Here is a 17,018-nt window from a genome sequence, read left to right as displayed (position 1 = left end):
TCGCTCATCTCTAATCAGTAACTCACATACAAATCTTTGTATTTCTTGTAAATTATAATACTGAGTTGTGACTTTCCTCTTAGGAATCTATTCCCCAGGGATTTATGTCTATGAGGTGGGACATAACCTGATTAAAGCCCATGCAGAAGTATGGCACCTGTATAATGATACATACAGAGCCTCTCAGGGTGGTCTAATCTCCATCACCCTCAACTCAGATTGGGCTGAACCAATAAATCCTTATAAACAAGAGGACGTAGATGCGGCATGGAGGTACTTGATGGTATGTAACATGTGTCTGGAGGATCAAGGATAAAACCGTACTTAGGGAACCTGTCACATTGAATATGCAGTTCTATGTGCAGCCATCATGTTATGGAGCAGAAGGAGCTAAACAGAGTGATACATAGTTTTGTGAGAAAAGAAGCAGTATAATTATAAATTGTAGAACACTTTGGCTGCAAGAATACTTGTAGTCTATTAATAATTTTCTACTTCCATTTGTCTTTCAGTTTTTTGCTGGCTGGTTTGGATATCCTATTTTTAAAACTGGTGACTACCCGGAAATTATGAAGAGTAGAGTTCGAGAGAGGAGCCTTGCTTTTGGGCTACCTAAAAGCCGGTGAGTACAATAATAGAAAGGCCAACTAACGCCTTGTAATAACCTTTTTTTTTTTAATAATGTCATATAGCTGGATGATGTTTTAAAGGAACTGTCTGGGCAAAACCACAGTATTAAGTTAGGTTTTAAAATTTGCCGCAAATTTAGATTGTCTAGTCCATTTATTAGTTGACTAACTTTGCACCAACATTACACAATGGATTCCACAGACCATTTAACAGACCATTCACTTAAAATGGTTTCTGCCATTCCTCATACAGATTCAGGATTCCTACCACAGTTGACATTGCTTGTATCCAATGTCCATTATCCTCTCAAACTATGGATAGTAAATTCTGTTTTTTAATTATGTTTATTATTATTATTTTTTATCTTTAGGCTCCCAGAATTTACTGAAAGTGAGAAGCAAAGAATAAAAGGGACGTATGACTTCTTTGGCCTGAACCACTATACTACATGTCTGGTTGGACAAGCCTTAGGCTATGACTTAGAATACCAGGCGTACCAAGGGGACAGGTAAGAGTTGGCAGAAAGAGTATAATTTGGTTCTAGTTTATAAAAAGAGAATTGATGAAGCTTCTTTATATCATTATAGGGGGGTTTATTTATGGAGCGACCGAACCTGGCTTGGATCTGGTAGTGTATGGTTGAGAGTGACACCTTTCGGTCTACGAAGGTTATTACGTTGGATAAAGGAAGAGTTCAACAATCCTGCCATATATATCACAGAAAACGGCATATCTGAGCGCGGGACAAATCTAAACGATGAATGGAGAACGTATTATTATAAGCATTATATAAATGAGGCCATGAAAGGTGCGGGATTGCATACAATGTGCGCATAATGTATCTGCAATTCATGTCAGTCACCGAAATCCAACCTTTAGTTATAACTCCTACATAGATTTCTCACAAGAGATTTGTATTTATATAAGGAATAATCACCGCACATTTAGTGACTTGGTTTAAACCAATGAAACCTTTTTGTTGGTGATTATATACACGCACATCTCCTATATATGAAGCAAAGTGCCTCCTATATACAAGAATATAACTACAATTATACTGACCTCTATGCACAAGAATATAAATACTAAAATATATATATAACCACAAAAGAAAAAAGAAATCTGGCACTGTCCTTTATACCTATGGATCAAACTCCTTTTGAAAGGCATGTGCATGTAAAATACAACCAAAAGAAATTGCGGAGCAACTCACCCAGGACTTCAGAGATGGTAGGGTAGTTCACATAGCGGTCAGGCGAAGATGCAGCGGGGAGGTGGCAGGTGTAACGGGGGGAATCGGGCGTCGGGCCACAGCTGTATAGTTTGTTGCTTCGTCAGGCCCCTGCAATCGCTACAACTACTATAATACTGTTCCTATATACAAGAATATAACTACTATAGTACTGCTCCTATATACAAGAATATAACTACTATAATACTGCTCCTATATACAAGAATATAACTACTATAATACTGCTCTTATATACATGAATATAACTACTATAATACTGTTCCTATATACAAGAATATAAATACTATAATACTGCTCCTATATACAAGAATATAACTACTATAATACTGCCTCCTATATACAAGAATATAACTACTATAATACTGTTCCTATATACAAGAATATAACTACTATAATATGGCATCCTATATACAAGAATATAACTACTATAATACTGCATCCTATATACAAGAATATAACTACTATAATACTGCTCCTATGTACAAGAATACAACTACTATAACACTGCTCCTACAGTAACTACTATAATACTGTACTGCATCCTATATACAAGAATATTACTATAATACTGCTCCTATATATACAAGAATATAACTACTATAATACTGCCTCCAATATACAAGAATATAACCACTATAATACTGCACCTATATACAAGAATATAACTACTATAATACTGCCCCTATATACAAGAATATAACTATTATAATACTGCTCCTATATACAATAATATAACTACTATAATACTGCTCCTATATACAAGAATATAACTACTATAATACTGCTCCTATATACAAGAATATAACCACTGTTACGCCGAGCGCTCCGGGTCCCCGCTCCTCCCCGGAGCGCTCGCTACACTCCTCTCACTGCAGCGCTCCGGTCGGTTCCACGGACCCGGGGCGCTGCGATACCGCCTCTGGCCGGGATGCGATTCGCGATGCGGGTAGCGCCCGCTCGCGATGCGCACCCCGGCTCCCGTACCTGACTCGCTCTCCGTCAGTTCTGTCCCGGCGCGCGCGGCCCCGCTCCCTAGGGCGCGCGCGCGCCGGGTCTTTGCGATTTAAAGGGCCACTGCGCCGCTGATTGGCGCAGTGGTTCCAATTAGTGTTTACACCTGTGCACTTCCCTATATCACCTCACTTCCCCTTCACTCCCTCGCCGGATCTTGTTGCCTTAGTGCCAGTGAAAGCGTTTCCTTGTGTGTTCCTAGCCTGTGTTCCAGACCTCCTGCCGTTGCCCCTGACTACGATCCTTGCTGCCTGCCCCGACCTTCTGCTACGTCCGACCTTGCTTCTGTCTACTCCCTTGTACCGCGCCTATCTTCAGCAGCCAGAGAGGTTGAGCCGTTGCTAGGGGATACGACCTGGTCACTACCGCCGCAGCAAGACCATCCCGCTTTGCGGCGGGCTCTGGTGAAAACCAGTAGTGACTTAGAACCGATCCTCTAGCACGGTCCACGCCAATCCCTCTCTGGCACAGAGGATCCACTACCTGCCAGCCGGCATCGTGACAGTAGATCCGGCCATGGATCCCGCTGAAGTTCCTCTGCCAGTTGTCGCTGACCTCACCACGGTGGTCGCCCAGCAGTCACAACAGATTGCGCAACAAGGCCAACAGCTGTCTCAACTGACTGTTATGCTACAACAGTTACTACCACAGCTCCAGCAACCATCTCCTCCGCCAGCTCCTGTACCTCCTCCGCAGCGAGTGGCCGCTTCTGGACTACGACTATCCTTGCCGGATAAATTTGATGGGGACTCTAAGCTTTGCCGTGGCTTCCTTTCCCAATGTTCATTACACTTGGAGATGATGTCGGACCAGTTCCCCACTGAAAGGTCTAAGGTGGCTTTCGTAGTCAGCCTGCTGTCTGGAAAAGCCCTGGCTTGGGCCACACCGCTCTGGGACCGCAATGACCCCGTCACTGCCTCTGTACACTCCTTCTTCTCGGAAATTCGAAGTGTCTTTGAGGAACCTGCCCGAGCCTCTTCTGCTGAGACTGCCCTGTTGAACCTGGTCCAGGGTAATTCTTCCGTTGGCGAGTATGCCGTACAATTCCGTACTCTTGCTTCTGAATTATCCTGGAACAATGAGGCCCTCTGCGCGACCTTTAAAAAAGGCCTATCCAGCAACATTAAAGATGTTCTGGCCGCACGAGAAATGCCTGCTAATCTTCATGAACTTATTCACCTAGCCACTCGCATTGACATGCGTTTTTCCGAAAGGCGTCAGGAGCTCCGCCAAGATATGGACTCTGTTCGCACGAGGCGTTTCTTCTCCTCGGCTCCTCTCTCCTCTGGTTCCCTGCAATCTGTTCCTGTGCCTCCCGCCGTGGAGGCTATGCAGGTCGACCGGTCTCGCCTGACATCTCAAGAGAGGACACGACGCCGCATGGAGAACCTCTGCCTGTACTGTGCTAGTACCGAACACTTCCTGAGGGATTGTCCTATCCGCCCTCCCCGCCTGGAAAGACGTACCCTGACTCCGCACAAAGGTGAGACAATCCTTGATGTCCACTCTGCTTCTCCACGTCTTACTGTGCCTGTGCGGATGTCTGCCTCTGCCTTCTCCTTCTCTTCTGTGGCCTTCTTAGACTCTGGATCTGCAGGAAATTTTATTTTGGCCTCTCTCGTCAACAGGTTCAACATCCCAGTGACCAGTCTCACCAGACCCCTTTACATCAATTGTATAAACAATGAAAGATTGGACTGTTCCATACGTTTCCGCACGGAGCCCCTTCTAATGAGCATCGGATCTCATCACGAGAGGATTGAACTTTTGGTCCTCCCCAATTGCACCTCGGAAATTCTCCTTGGACTTCCCTGGCTTCAACTTCATTCCCCAACCCTGGATTGGTCCACTGGGGAGATCAAGAGTTGGGGGCCCTCTTGTTCCAAGGACTGTCTAAAACCGGTTCCCAGTAACCCTTGCCGTAACTCTGTGCTTCCTCCAGTAACCGGTCTCCCTAAGGCCTATATGGACTTCGCGGATGTTTTCTGCAAAAAACAAGCGGAGACTCTACCTCCTCACAGGCCTTATGATTGTCCTATCGACCTCCTCCCGGGCACTACTCCACCCCGGGGCAGAATTTATCCTCTCTCTGCCCCAGAGACTCTTGCCATGTCTGAATACGTCCAGGAGAATCTAAAAAAGGGCTTTATCCGTAAATCCTCCTCTCCTGCCGGAGCCGGATTTTTCTTTGTGTCCAAAAAAGATGGCTCTCTACGTCCTTGCATTGACTACCGCGGACTTAATAAAATCACGGTTAAGAACCGCTACCCCTTACCCCTCATCTCTGAACTCTTTGATCGCCTCCAAGGTGCCCACATCTTTACTAAATTGGACTTAAGAGGCGCCTATAACCTCATCCGCATCAGAGAGGGGGATGAGTGGAAAACAGCATTTAACACCAGAGATGGACACTTTGAGTATCTGGTCATGCCCTTTGGCCTGTGCAACGCCCCTGCTGTCTTCCAAGACTTTGTTAATGAAATTTTTCGTGATCTGTTATACTCCTGTGTTGTTGTATATCTTGATGATATCCTAATTTTTTCGGCCAATCTAGAAGAACACCGCCAGCATGTCCGTATGGTTCTTCAGAGACTTCGTGACAATCAACTCTATGCTAAAATTGAGAAATGTCTGTTTGAATGCCAATCTCTTCCTTTTCTAGGATACTTGGTCTCTGGCCAGGGACTACAAATGGATCCAGATAAACTCTCTGCCGTCTTAGATTGGCCACGCCCCTCCGGACTCCGTGCCATCCAACGTTTTTTGGGGTTCGCCAATTATTACAGGCAATTTATTCCACATTTTTCTACCATTGTGGCTCCTATTGTGGCTTTAACCAAAAAAAATGCCGATCCCAAGTCTTGGCCTCCTCAAGCGGAAGACGCCTTTAAACGACTCAAGTCCGCCTTCTCTTCGGCTCCCGTGCTCTCCAGACCTGACCCATCTAAACCCTTCCTATTGGAGGTTGATGCCTCCTCAGTGGGAGCTGGAGCTGTCCTTCTACAAAAAAACTCTTCCGGGCATGCTGTTACTTGTGGGTTTTTTTCTAGGACCTTCTCTCCGGCGGAGAGGAACTACTCCATCGGGGATCGAGAGCTTCTAGCCATTAAATTAGCACTTGAGGAATGGAGGCATCTGCTGGAGGGATCAAGATTTCCAGTTATTATTTACACCGATCACAAGAACCTCTCATACCTCGAGTCTGCCCAACGGCTGAATCCTCGTCAGGCCAGGTGGTCTCTGTTCTTTGCCCGATTTAATTTTGAAATTCACTTTCGGCCTGCTGATAAGAACATTAGGGCCGATGCTCTCTCTCGTTCCTCAGATGCTTCTGAAATTGAACTCTCTCCTCAACACATCATTCCTCCTGACTGCCTGATTTCCACTTCTCCAGCCTCCATCAGGCAAACTCCACCAGGAAAGACCTTTGTTTCTCCACGCCAACGCCTCGGAATCCTCAAATGGGGTCACTCCTCCCATCTCGCAGGTCATGCGGGCATCAAGAAATCTGTGCAACTCATCTCTCGCTTCTATTGGTGGCCGACTCTAGAGACTGATGTGGTGGACTTTGTGCGAGCCTGCACTATCTGTGCCCGGGATAAGACTCCTCGCCAGAAGCCCGCTGGTTTTCTTCTTCCTCTGCCTGTTCCCGAACAACCTTGGTCTCTGATTGGTATGGATTTTATTACTGACTTACCCCCATCCCATGGCAACACTGTTATTTGGGTGGTCGTTGATCGATTCTCCAAAATGGCCCATTTCATCCCTCTTCCTGGTCTTCCTTCAGCGCCTCAGTTGGCTAAACAATTTTTTGTACACATTTTTCGTCTTCACGGGTTGCCTACGCAGATCGTCTCGGATAGAGGCGTCCAATTTGTGTCTAAATTCTGGAGGGCTCTCTGTAAACAACTCAAGATTAAATTAAATTTTTCTTCTGCATACCATCCTCAATCCAATGGACAAGTAGAAAGAATTAACCAGATCTTGGGTGACTATTTACGACATTTTGTTTCCTCCCGCCAGGATGACTGGGCAGATCTTCTACCTTGGGCCGAATTCTCGTATAATTTCAGAATCTCTGAATCTTCCTCCAAATCCCCGTTTTTCGTGGTGTACGGCCGTCACCCTCTTCCCCCCCTCCCTACCCCCTTGCCCTCTGGTCTGCCCGCTGTGGATGAAATTTCTCGTGATCTCTCCATCATATGGAGAGAGACCCAAAATTCTCTCTTACAGGCTTCTTCACGCATGAAGAGATTCGCGGATAAGAAGAGAAGAGCTCCTCCCATTTTTTCCCCTGGAGACAAGGTATGGCTCTCCGCCAAATATGTCCGCTTCCGTGTCCCTAGCTATAAGTTGGGACCACGCTATCTTGGTCCTTTCAAGATTTTGCGCCAGATTAATCCTGTCTCTTACAAACTTCTTCTTCCTCCTTCTCTTCGTATTCCTAATGCCTTTCATGTTTCTCTTCTTAAACCACTTATCATTAACCGTTTCTCTCCCAAATCTGTTCCCCCCACTCCTGTCTCCGGCTCCTCGGACGTCTTCTCCGTCAAAGAAATTTTGGCATCTAAAAAGGTCAGAGGGAAAACCTTCTTTTTAGTGGATTGGGAGGGTTGTGGTCCAGAAGAGAGGTCCTGGGAACCTGAGGACAATATCCTGGACAAAAGTCTGGTCCTCAGGTTCTCAGGCTCCAAGAAGAGGGGGAGACCCAAGGGGGGGGGTACTGTTACGCCGAGCGCTCCGGGTCCCCGCTCCTCCCCGGAGCGCTCGCTACACTCCTCTCACTGCAGCGCTCCGGTCGGTTCCACGGACCCGGGGCGCTGCGATACCGCCTCTGGCCGGGATGCGATTCGCGATGCGGGTAGCGCCCGCTCGCGATGCGCACCCCGGCTCCCGTACCTGACTCGCTCTCCGTCAGTTCTGTCCCGGCGCGCGCGGCCCCGCTCCCTAGGGCGCGCGCGCGCCGGGTCTTTGCGATTTAAAGGGCCACTGCGCCGCTGATTGGCGCAGTGGTTCCAATTAGTGTTTACACCTGTGCACTTCCCTATATCACCTCACTTCCCCTTCACTCCCTCGCCGGATCTTGTTGCCTTAGTGCCAGTGAAAGCGTTTCCTTGTGTGTTCCTAGCCTGTGTTCCAGACCTCCTGCCGTTGCCCCTGACTACGATCCTTGCTGCCTGCCCCGACCTTCTGCTACGTCCGACCTTGCTTCTGTCTACTCCCTTGTACCGCGCCTATCTTCAGCAGCCAGAGAGGTTGAGCCGTTGCTAGGGGATACGACCTGGTCACTACCGCCGCAGCAAGACCATCCCGCTTTGCGGCGGGCTCTGGTGAAAACCAGTAGTGACTTAGAACCGATCCTCTAGCACGGTCCACGCCAATCCCTCTCTGGCACAGAGGATCCACTACCTGCCAGCCGGCATCGTGACAACCACTATAATACTGCACCTATATACAAGAATATAACTACTATAATACTGCCCCTATATACAAGAATATAACTATTATAATACTGCTCCTATATACAATAATATAACTACTATAATACTGCTCCTATATACAAGAATATAACTACTATAATACTGCTCTCATATACAAGAATATAACTACTATAATACTGCCCCCTATGTACAAGAATACAACTACTATAAAACTGCTCCTACAGTAACTACTATAATACTGTTCCTATATACAAGAATATCACTACTATAATACTGCCTCCAATATGCAAGAATATATTTACTATAATTCTGCCCTTATATACAAGAATATAACTACTATAATACTGCTCCCTATGTACAAGAATGTAACTACTATAATACTGCTTCTATGTACAAGAATATTACTACTATAATACTACTCCTATATGCAAGAATATAACTACTATAATATTGTCTCCTATATACAAGAATATAACTACTATAATAGTCTCCTATATACAAGAATATAACTACTATAATACTTTCTCCAATATACAAGAATATAACTACTATAATACTGCCTCCTATATACAAGAATATAACTACTATAATACTGCTCCTATATACAAGAATATAACTACTATAATACTGCCTCCTATATACAAGAATATAACTACTATAATACTGTCTCCTATATACAAGAATATAACCACTATAATACTGCCCCTATATACAAGAATATATCTACTATAATACTACTCCTATATACAAGAATATAACTACTATAATACTACTCCTATATACAAGAATACAACTACTATAATACTGCCTCCTATATACAAGAATATAACTACTATAATACTGTCTCCTATATACAAGAATATAACTACTATAATACTACTCCTATATACAAGAATATAACTACTATAATACTACTCCTATATACAAGAATATAACTACTATAATACTTCTCCTATATGCAAGAATATAACTACTATAATACTACTCCTATGACAGCAAAGAAGATAGTCCGGCACAGAACTGTAGTATGCAGGTAAAAACTCAGAATTTTATTTCAGCAGGACGCAGTACACAGAAGGCTTCTGTGTACTGCGTCCTGCTGAAATAAAATTCTGAGTTTTTACCTGCATACTACAGTTCTGTGCCGGACTATCTTCTTTGCTGTCAATTGTGTGAGCCGGAGGCGGAACCGGCGTGTCCGCAGCACGAACTCAGGAGCAGCTGCGGGTGTGGTGAGCGGTAATTCATTTTGTGCAATACTACTCCTATATACAAGAATATAACTACTATAATACTACTCCTATATACAAGAATATAACTACTATAATACTGTTCCTATATACAAGAATATAACTACTATAATACTGCTCCGATATAGAAGAATATAACTACTATAATACTGCTCCTATATACAAGAATATAACTACTATAATACTACTCCTATATACAAGAATATAACTACTATAATACTGTTCCTATATACAAGAATATAACTACTATAATACTGCTCCGATATAGAAGAATATAACTACTATAATACTGCTCCTATATACAAGAATATAACTACTATAATACTGCTCCTATATACAAGAATATACCTACTATAATACTGCTCCTATATAAAAGAATATAACTACTATAATACTGCTCCTATATACAAGAATATAACTTCTATAATACTGCTCCTATATACAAGAATATAACTACTATAATACTGCTCCTATATACAAGAATATAACTACTATAATACTGTTCCTATGTACAAGAATATAACTATTATAATACTGCTCCTATATACAAGAATATAACTACTATAATACTGCTCCTATATACAAGAATATAACTTCTATAATACTGCTCCTATATACAAGAATATAACTACTATAATACTGCTCCTATATACAAGAATATAACTACTATAATACTGTCTCCTATATACAAGAATATAACCACTATAATACTGCCCCTATATACAAGAATATATCTACTATAATACTACTCCTATATACAAGAATATAACTACTATAATACTGCTCCTATATACAAGAATATATCTACTATAATACTGCTCCTATATACAAGAATATAACTACTATAATACTGCTCCTATATACAAGAATATAACCACTATAATACTGCTCCTATATACAAGAATATAACTACTATAATACTGCCCCTATATACAAGAATATAACTACTATAATACTGCTCCTATATACAAGAATATAACTACTATAATACTGCTCCTTTATACAAGAATATAACCACAATAATACTGCTCCTATATACAAGAATATAACTACTATAATACTGCCCCTATATACAAGAATATAACTGCTATAATACTGCCACCTATATACAAGAATATAACTACTATAATACTGCTCCTATATACAAGAAAATAACTACTGTAATACTGCTCCTATATACAAGAATATAACCACTATAATACTGCTCCTATGTACAAGAATATAACTACTACAATACTGCTCCCTATATACAAGAATATAACTACTATAATACTGCTCCTATATACAAGAATATAACTGCTATAATACTGCTCCCATATACAAGAATATAACTACTATAATACTGCTCCTATATACAAGAATATAACTACTATAATACTGCTCCTATATACAAGAATATAACTACTATAATACTGCCCCTATATACAAGGATATAACTACTATAATACTGCTCCTATATATAACAATATAACCACTATAATACTGCTCCTATATACAAGAATATAACTACTATAATACTGCTCCTATATACAAGAATATAACTACTATAATACTGCCCCTATATACAAGAATATAACTACTATAATACTGCTCCTATATACAAGAATATAACTTCTATAATACTGCTCCTATATACAAGAATATAACTACTATAATACTGCTCCTATATACAAGAATATAACTACTATAATACTGCCCCTATACACAAGAATATAACTACTATAATACTGCCACCTATATACAAGAATATAACTACTATAATACTGCTCCTATATACAAGAAAATAACTACTGTAATACTGCTCCTATATACAAGAATATAACCACTATAATACTGCTCCTATGTACAAGAATATAACTACTATAATACTACTATACTACTGCCCTCTATGTAGAAAAATGTAATTACTATAATACTGTCGATATACATTTTAATTCTCTCTCTCATTATTCCCTTCTGAAGCTGTAAAGTTTGATGGTGTTGATCTCCGTGGATACTCGGCCTGGAGTCTGATGGATAATTTTGAGTGGGCAGAAGGTTACTCTGAACGGTTCGGTTTGTATTATGTCAATTTTTCGGACCCAAATCTGCCTCGCCTCCCTAAAGAGTCTGTGAAATACTACAGATCTGTGGTTCAGTGCAAAGGCTTCCCTGACCCAGATAATGGGCCTCATCCTTGTCTATCTCCAGAACCTGAAGGTGAGTGCAAAAGATTAGGGGACATTAGTAAGGAATCTTATACAGGAAGTGAAAACTATTAATAATGCTTAGGTGTTAGTCCAATCTGTCATCAAATTTCCAAGATTTTTTACTGGTTATGGTAGGTGGCGCGTCTGGATCAAGGTTGGCACCTGGGCGAAATAATTGTTGGTGTTCCTTCCCACACTAGTAATTTATGCAGGACTGGATGAAAGAGTTTGTCTCATGAATGAAGTTTTAGTTTGCAATCATAAAAAAAAAAGCACTCCTGTGTCTCATATTGCTGTTACATACTTGTCACAGCGCCCCCTACAGTTCTTTATATTTCCTCTGAGAACATCCATCTCATGTGTACATTGCTGGTGGTCACACATGCTCAGTCTCAAATTCTAGCACTGAAAGCTCTTGGCTTCTTGACTGAAAACTAGGTCAAGTGAATAATATGTAGGTCAATTGCTCCAACCACATCAAAGGAAGAAGTTAAAGGGGTACACCGGTGGACATTTTTTTTTTAGTTCAAATCAACTGGTGCCATGAAGTTAAACAAATTTGTAAAATACTTCTATTTATAAATCTTAATCATTCCAGTACTTATCAGCTGCTGCATGCTCCAGAGGAAGTTCTTTTCTTTTTGAATTTCCTTTCTGTCTGACCACAGTGCTCTCTGCTGACACCTCTGTCCATGTCCGGAACTGTCCAAAGCGGGAGAGGTTTGCTATGGGGAATTGCTCCTGCTCTTGGCAGTTTCTGACATGGACAGAGGTGTGGTCCGACAGAAAATAAATTCAAAAATTCAAAAAAGAAAAGAACTTCCTCTGGAGCATACAGCAGCTGGTAAGTACTGGAAGGATTATAAATCTGTATAACTTTCTGGCACCAGTTGATTTAAAAAAAAATTCCACCGGGGTACCCCTTTAATTGGATTAGAATTGGGCTGCCACGCCCCCTCCAATAGACTTGCATAGCGGGGGCGGGGGTGGCGTCACATGGGCGAGGAGTTGTGATGGGGGTCCTACGGAGTCGCAGGACCCCCGTAGTTAGACATCTTATCCCCTATCCTTCGGATAGGGGATAAGATGTCTTAGGGCCGGAGTACCCCTTTAAACACTCTTCTTAATACTTGTTTCTGGCGTCACATGTAAATAATAGGAGGCATTTACCCAGAATTCCTTTCCTTGGCAGGTACAACTTCCAGACCCACAGCCGGCCTCACCACAGGACCCCCAGAAGACCCGGACCCTCCAGCAGTGGACTTTCTTGGACTGAAAATCTCCACCTCGGACGCCATGATCGCTTTATATGTGGAATTTGCCATCCTACTTGCCGCCGTCTTGACCATCGTTTTGCTTGTAGTTCTGATCAGTAAATTGCGTAAAAAACTAAAGGTAGAAGAGTTATTTTAGCTGTGACCATAAAACTATGTAAAATTGTTACACAAATGATCTGGAGGATAATAAACTATAAGAAAAAAAATCATCTCCTGTTATTTGTCAAGAATAAGAAGATGATCAGACCTGAGAGGAGACACTGGATATAAGACTATACATCGGGATTGTTGTAGTACAGTACTGATTCCTGCATGTACTATATATTATGATTGTCAGGTATAGCGCCAAATCCAGATGACGGAACTGATTTGGAATTAACTGAATATTGAAAAAAAAATAAAATAAAATCTGATTTTGCATCAGATTTTTCTGTGATTTGCTTTAAGCAATTTGCGTATGTAGTGACCCAGTACCGGCTGTACCAACTGCACTCTTAGCCCAGGCCTATATAATTGGCAGGAAGCTGCATTAGGGCCCTATTCCTCCTGGGAGCCTCCCAGTCTCATACTGGGAGCATATGGTGAGTGAGCTTTTAACATCTGTTCCCCCCTGGTGCGGTTCTGTTTGGCAACATGATTGGGCGTGGAAATCATGTTGCCAAACAGAACCACACCAGGGGGGAAAAGATGTTAAAAGCTCACGAACCATGTGCTCCCAGTTGACCAGCGCGGGACATTTTCACGCGCTTCTCCGGCACATTTTTAACCCTTACAGGTACAGGCAATGCTGGATAACGTAACATGGCTTCTGTTCTAATCTTGCACATAGTTTTTCACGACTTTAGCAGTTTTCCAAACAACAAGCAGTAAACTTTTCTTCACCTCCCCCTCTATTTCACAAGCGCCTCGACTAAAACACATTCCAGTAACAACAGTCCCGTACACTTTCTGGCGCTGACTTAGGCCGCAGCAGCATGCGTTTTTTGCAGACATTGTTGGACACAGTTCAGACTAGGGGGGAGGACTTGTGGCATATGGCGCACACCCGTATCCTGTTCGTAGGACGCCAAAAGTTGTGGTAGAGGGCTGTGTGATGCAGGGTAGATGTTATAACCCTAGGGGCAGAAGGTATTAACTCCTTGAATTCGTGACGCCAGGGTGTGGTTTAGCCTTAACCACCCAAAGGTATACCGCTGATCCTGGGCTAGGCATGGGGGGCGATGAAGACACTGACGCCAAGTTGCAAACAACAGTAGCTTTACTGAGGTTAGACAGTTGTTACAGTCTATGCAGTACAGACAGGGCCCAAGAAGGTGACCAGTGACACAGAGACCTCGCAGGCTTGCTGAGACTTGTAGGTAGATGGGACAATTTACTGCAGGACACGCTGGGTAGACAAATGACTTTGACTGACAAGACGGTGACTTTTAGCTTACTTGAACTTGACTGTGGCTGCAAACTAGGCTTGAGGCATCCAATGCTCTGGATACACACACGAGATGACTTGACTACACTGGACCTCAGCAGGAACTAAGAGAGAGATAGTAGCTCAACCCCACCTTTTATGGGGGTGTCTCTGGGGAGTCCCATTGGTCACCTACAGGTCATCTGGTCACCAATGCCTCCAGGGTAACAATCACATGGTATAATGCATAACTTATGTACAATGGGGAAAACACTGCAGGGGGCCCTGGAGACACGAAGGGACACTGCCTGACAGGGCAGGGCAGGGTAGGTATGGGGCAACACCCTCCCGTACTGGGCAACCACACCATTTCACAGAGGGATCAAGGGGAAATTATGTGGCACAGGGGGTAAGGGGGGATAATTTGGAACAATGCAAGGAGGGAATAAGGTGGCATAGGGTATAAAAGGGAGGGGGTGAACTCATACATGAGGGGGTAAGGGGAGATAAAATGGCACTGGGAAATTCTACTGCAATATTGCTTTTTATCATGTTTCATAGGAAATTACACTCTGGAGTGAGTACAGTACAGTATTCTGTCATTTAGGAAGAATTTGAACATTTTTTCCCAATAAGGAACATCTCTCAATAGGGGCCATTTTTTATTCCCCTTGAGTGTCCGCTATTGGGAGAGTCTACTGTATAAGGTCAGGTAGAAGGAAGTCAGGTAGTGTTAAGAGGAAGCTTAACAGTTCTATGGACTATGTTATACGCACGAAGGTCAGTGCTTCATGTTAGTCAGGCTGTGACAATTCCGTCCCACAGTGGACCACCACAACACAGGTCCTGAGCAGATCCTCTGAACATAGAATACAGTCAACATGAGACTCGCTCTGATTACCACTTACTCCTCAGATAAGCTTGAAGTTGTGAGGGTGTTTCTTCCTGCTCTGCTACAGACATCAGACCATTGGACTGCACTACAAGTCGCAGCAAACACGGTCAGATACTTGAAAGGGTCTGTGAGTGACCGACACTATCACAGTAGCAGCCTCTATCTGTATCTGCTCATTGCTTTGTGGTGTCCCGGTACCGTATTGCATACCGTACCTTGTATGGTGGTCCCCAAAGTCAGAGTAACTACGCTCAGGTAGGGTCGCAGGGTAGCAGGATGGATCTGCGTAACTTTCAAAGACACGCTAGGCCAGAAAACCTACCGGCCTCAGCCTAAACTAAACCGTGAGTTCTAAACTGATCCCCGCTAAAGCTAGCGTGACTACTGGACCGCAACTAATCCCCTAAATCCAGTGGAACAGCGTATATCAGTCTAAGGACTCAAGGTTGCTTACGGTCCCAACCTTTGTCAATCTCCAAGAGAATTTGCATTTGTAGAGACTGTTCCTGTTATGAAGCTTGCATAAAATCTTCAGTAAAGTTCCAACTGTTTTCAGCAAACTCTCCGGTTGTGGACATTCGATAATTCTATACCTCCCTATCGCTCTTGGGAAGGGTGGCGGTAGGACAAGCATTACAGAGGAGCCCTCACCCTGGCGTCACAAATAGAAAGGGTTAACAAGCACCCTTTAGTAACCGCCCAGCTACACTTCCTACACAAACCCCCCAGGCTATCACAGTGTTTCTACTGTTCCAGTTCCCAGTAATCTGCATAAAAACTACATCTTTGTGACTTAAAGTGTACCTGTCGTCAACAAAAACTTTTTATATAATATAGATAATACCAATATATATATATTTGTCATATATATTGGTTAAAAAAATGTGTATATATTTGTCCCTACAGCTATTGTTTGTGTGTCTCTATGAGGAGTCCAAATACAGGAAGTGAGGGTGGACAAGCAGGGCTCTGTGCAGTGAGGCTCTATAACATGCTCCCAGCTCACACATCAGGATGATTGACAAGCCTGGAGTCTGCACAGAGCCCTGCTTGTCCTACCCTCACTTCCTGTATTTGGTCTCCTCATAGAGACACACAGACAATAGCTGCAGGGACAACATTTTTTCACCCAAAAATATACACATTTTTTAATCAATGTATATTACAAATATACAGGGTGGGCCATTTATATGGATACACCTTAATGAATTGGGAATGGTAGAGAGGCTCCTATTGACCTGGCAACCTGAGCAAATAACACCTATACCCACGGTGCCAAAAAAATGTGAAATAGAGTAAAGAAATTGGGGCTCAGAGTCATGAATATTAGGATAACGTATGTTTATTTCAGTATATAATGTATAAAGTTAGTATACTTGTGAACTGTGAATCAACGGAAACACAAAATGGTTGTTCAGTGGTTAATACAATAAAATTAAAATCATGGCAAATAACAAGGGTTATTACAATAAAATATGGCTTTTAAAACACATAAAATAATCCTTTAAATAAGGGTCCACACATCTATAGGAATGAAAGCAATGGTTTAGCAATTTGTAAAAATGCAGTGATTTCTCTGATAGTCTTGGTTCGCTATTTCCACAATTATTTTGTATCAAGTTAGAATAAATAGTAAATGTCTTGAATAAAGAATGGAGCGATTTGTGC

General features: G+C 42.5%; 1 protein-coding gene across 1 annotated transcript in view; it reads left to right on the top strand.

Moving 5' to 3' along the window:
* The window catches only part of LOC130285270 (lactase/phlorizin hydrolase-like), a 133,690-nt gene that overhangs the window by 41,843 nt on the left and 74,829 nt on the right, over positions 1-17,018 (top strand). The window contains exons 12-16 of the mRNA XM_056536622.1: positions 84-283; positions 513-622; positions 1,001-1,138; positions 1,218-1,438; positions 11,547-11,783. Of these exons, the coding sequence (XP_056392597.1) occupies positions 84-283; positions 513-622; positions 1,001-1,138; positions 1,218-1,438; positions 11,547-11,783 (906 nt within the window). The remainder of the gene's footprint in view (positions 1-83; positions 284-512; positions 623-1,000; positions 1,139-1,217; positions 1,439-11,546; positions 11,784-17,018) is intronic.

Source organism: Hyla sarda, chromosome 8 (genome assembly GCF_029499605.1).
Source record: "Hyla sarda isolate aHylSar1 chromosome 8, aHylSar1.hap1, whole genome shotgun sequence".
Lineage (NCBI taxonomy): Eukaryota > Metazoa > Chordata > Amphibia > Anura > Hylidae > Hyla > Hyla sarda.
The sequence above is the reverse complement of the archived record's forward strand: the minus strand, read 5'-3'. Positions and strand labels throughout refer to the sequence as shown.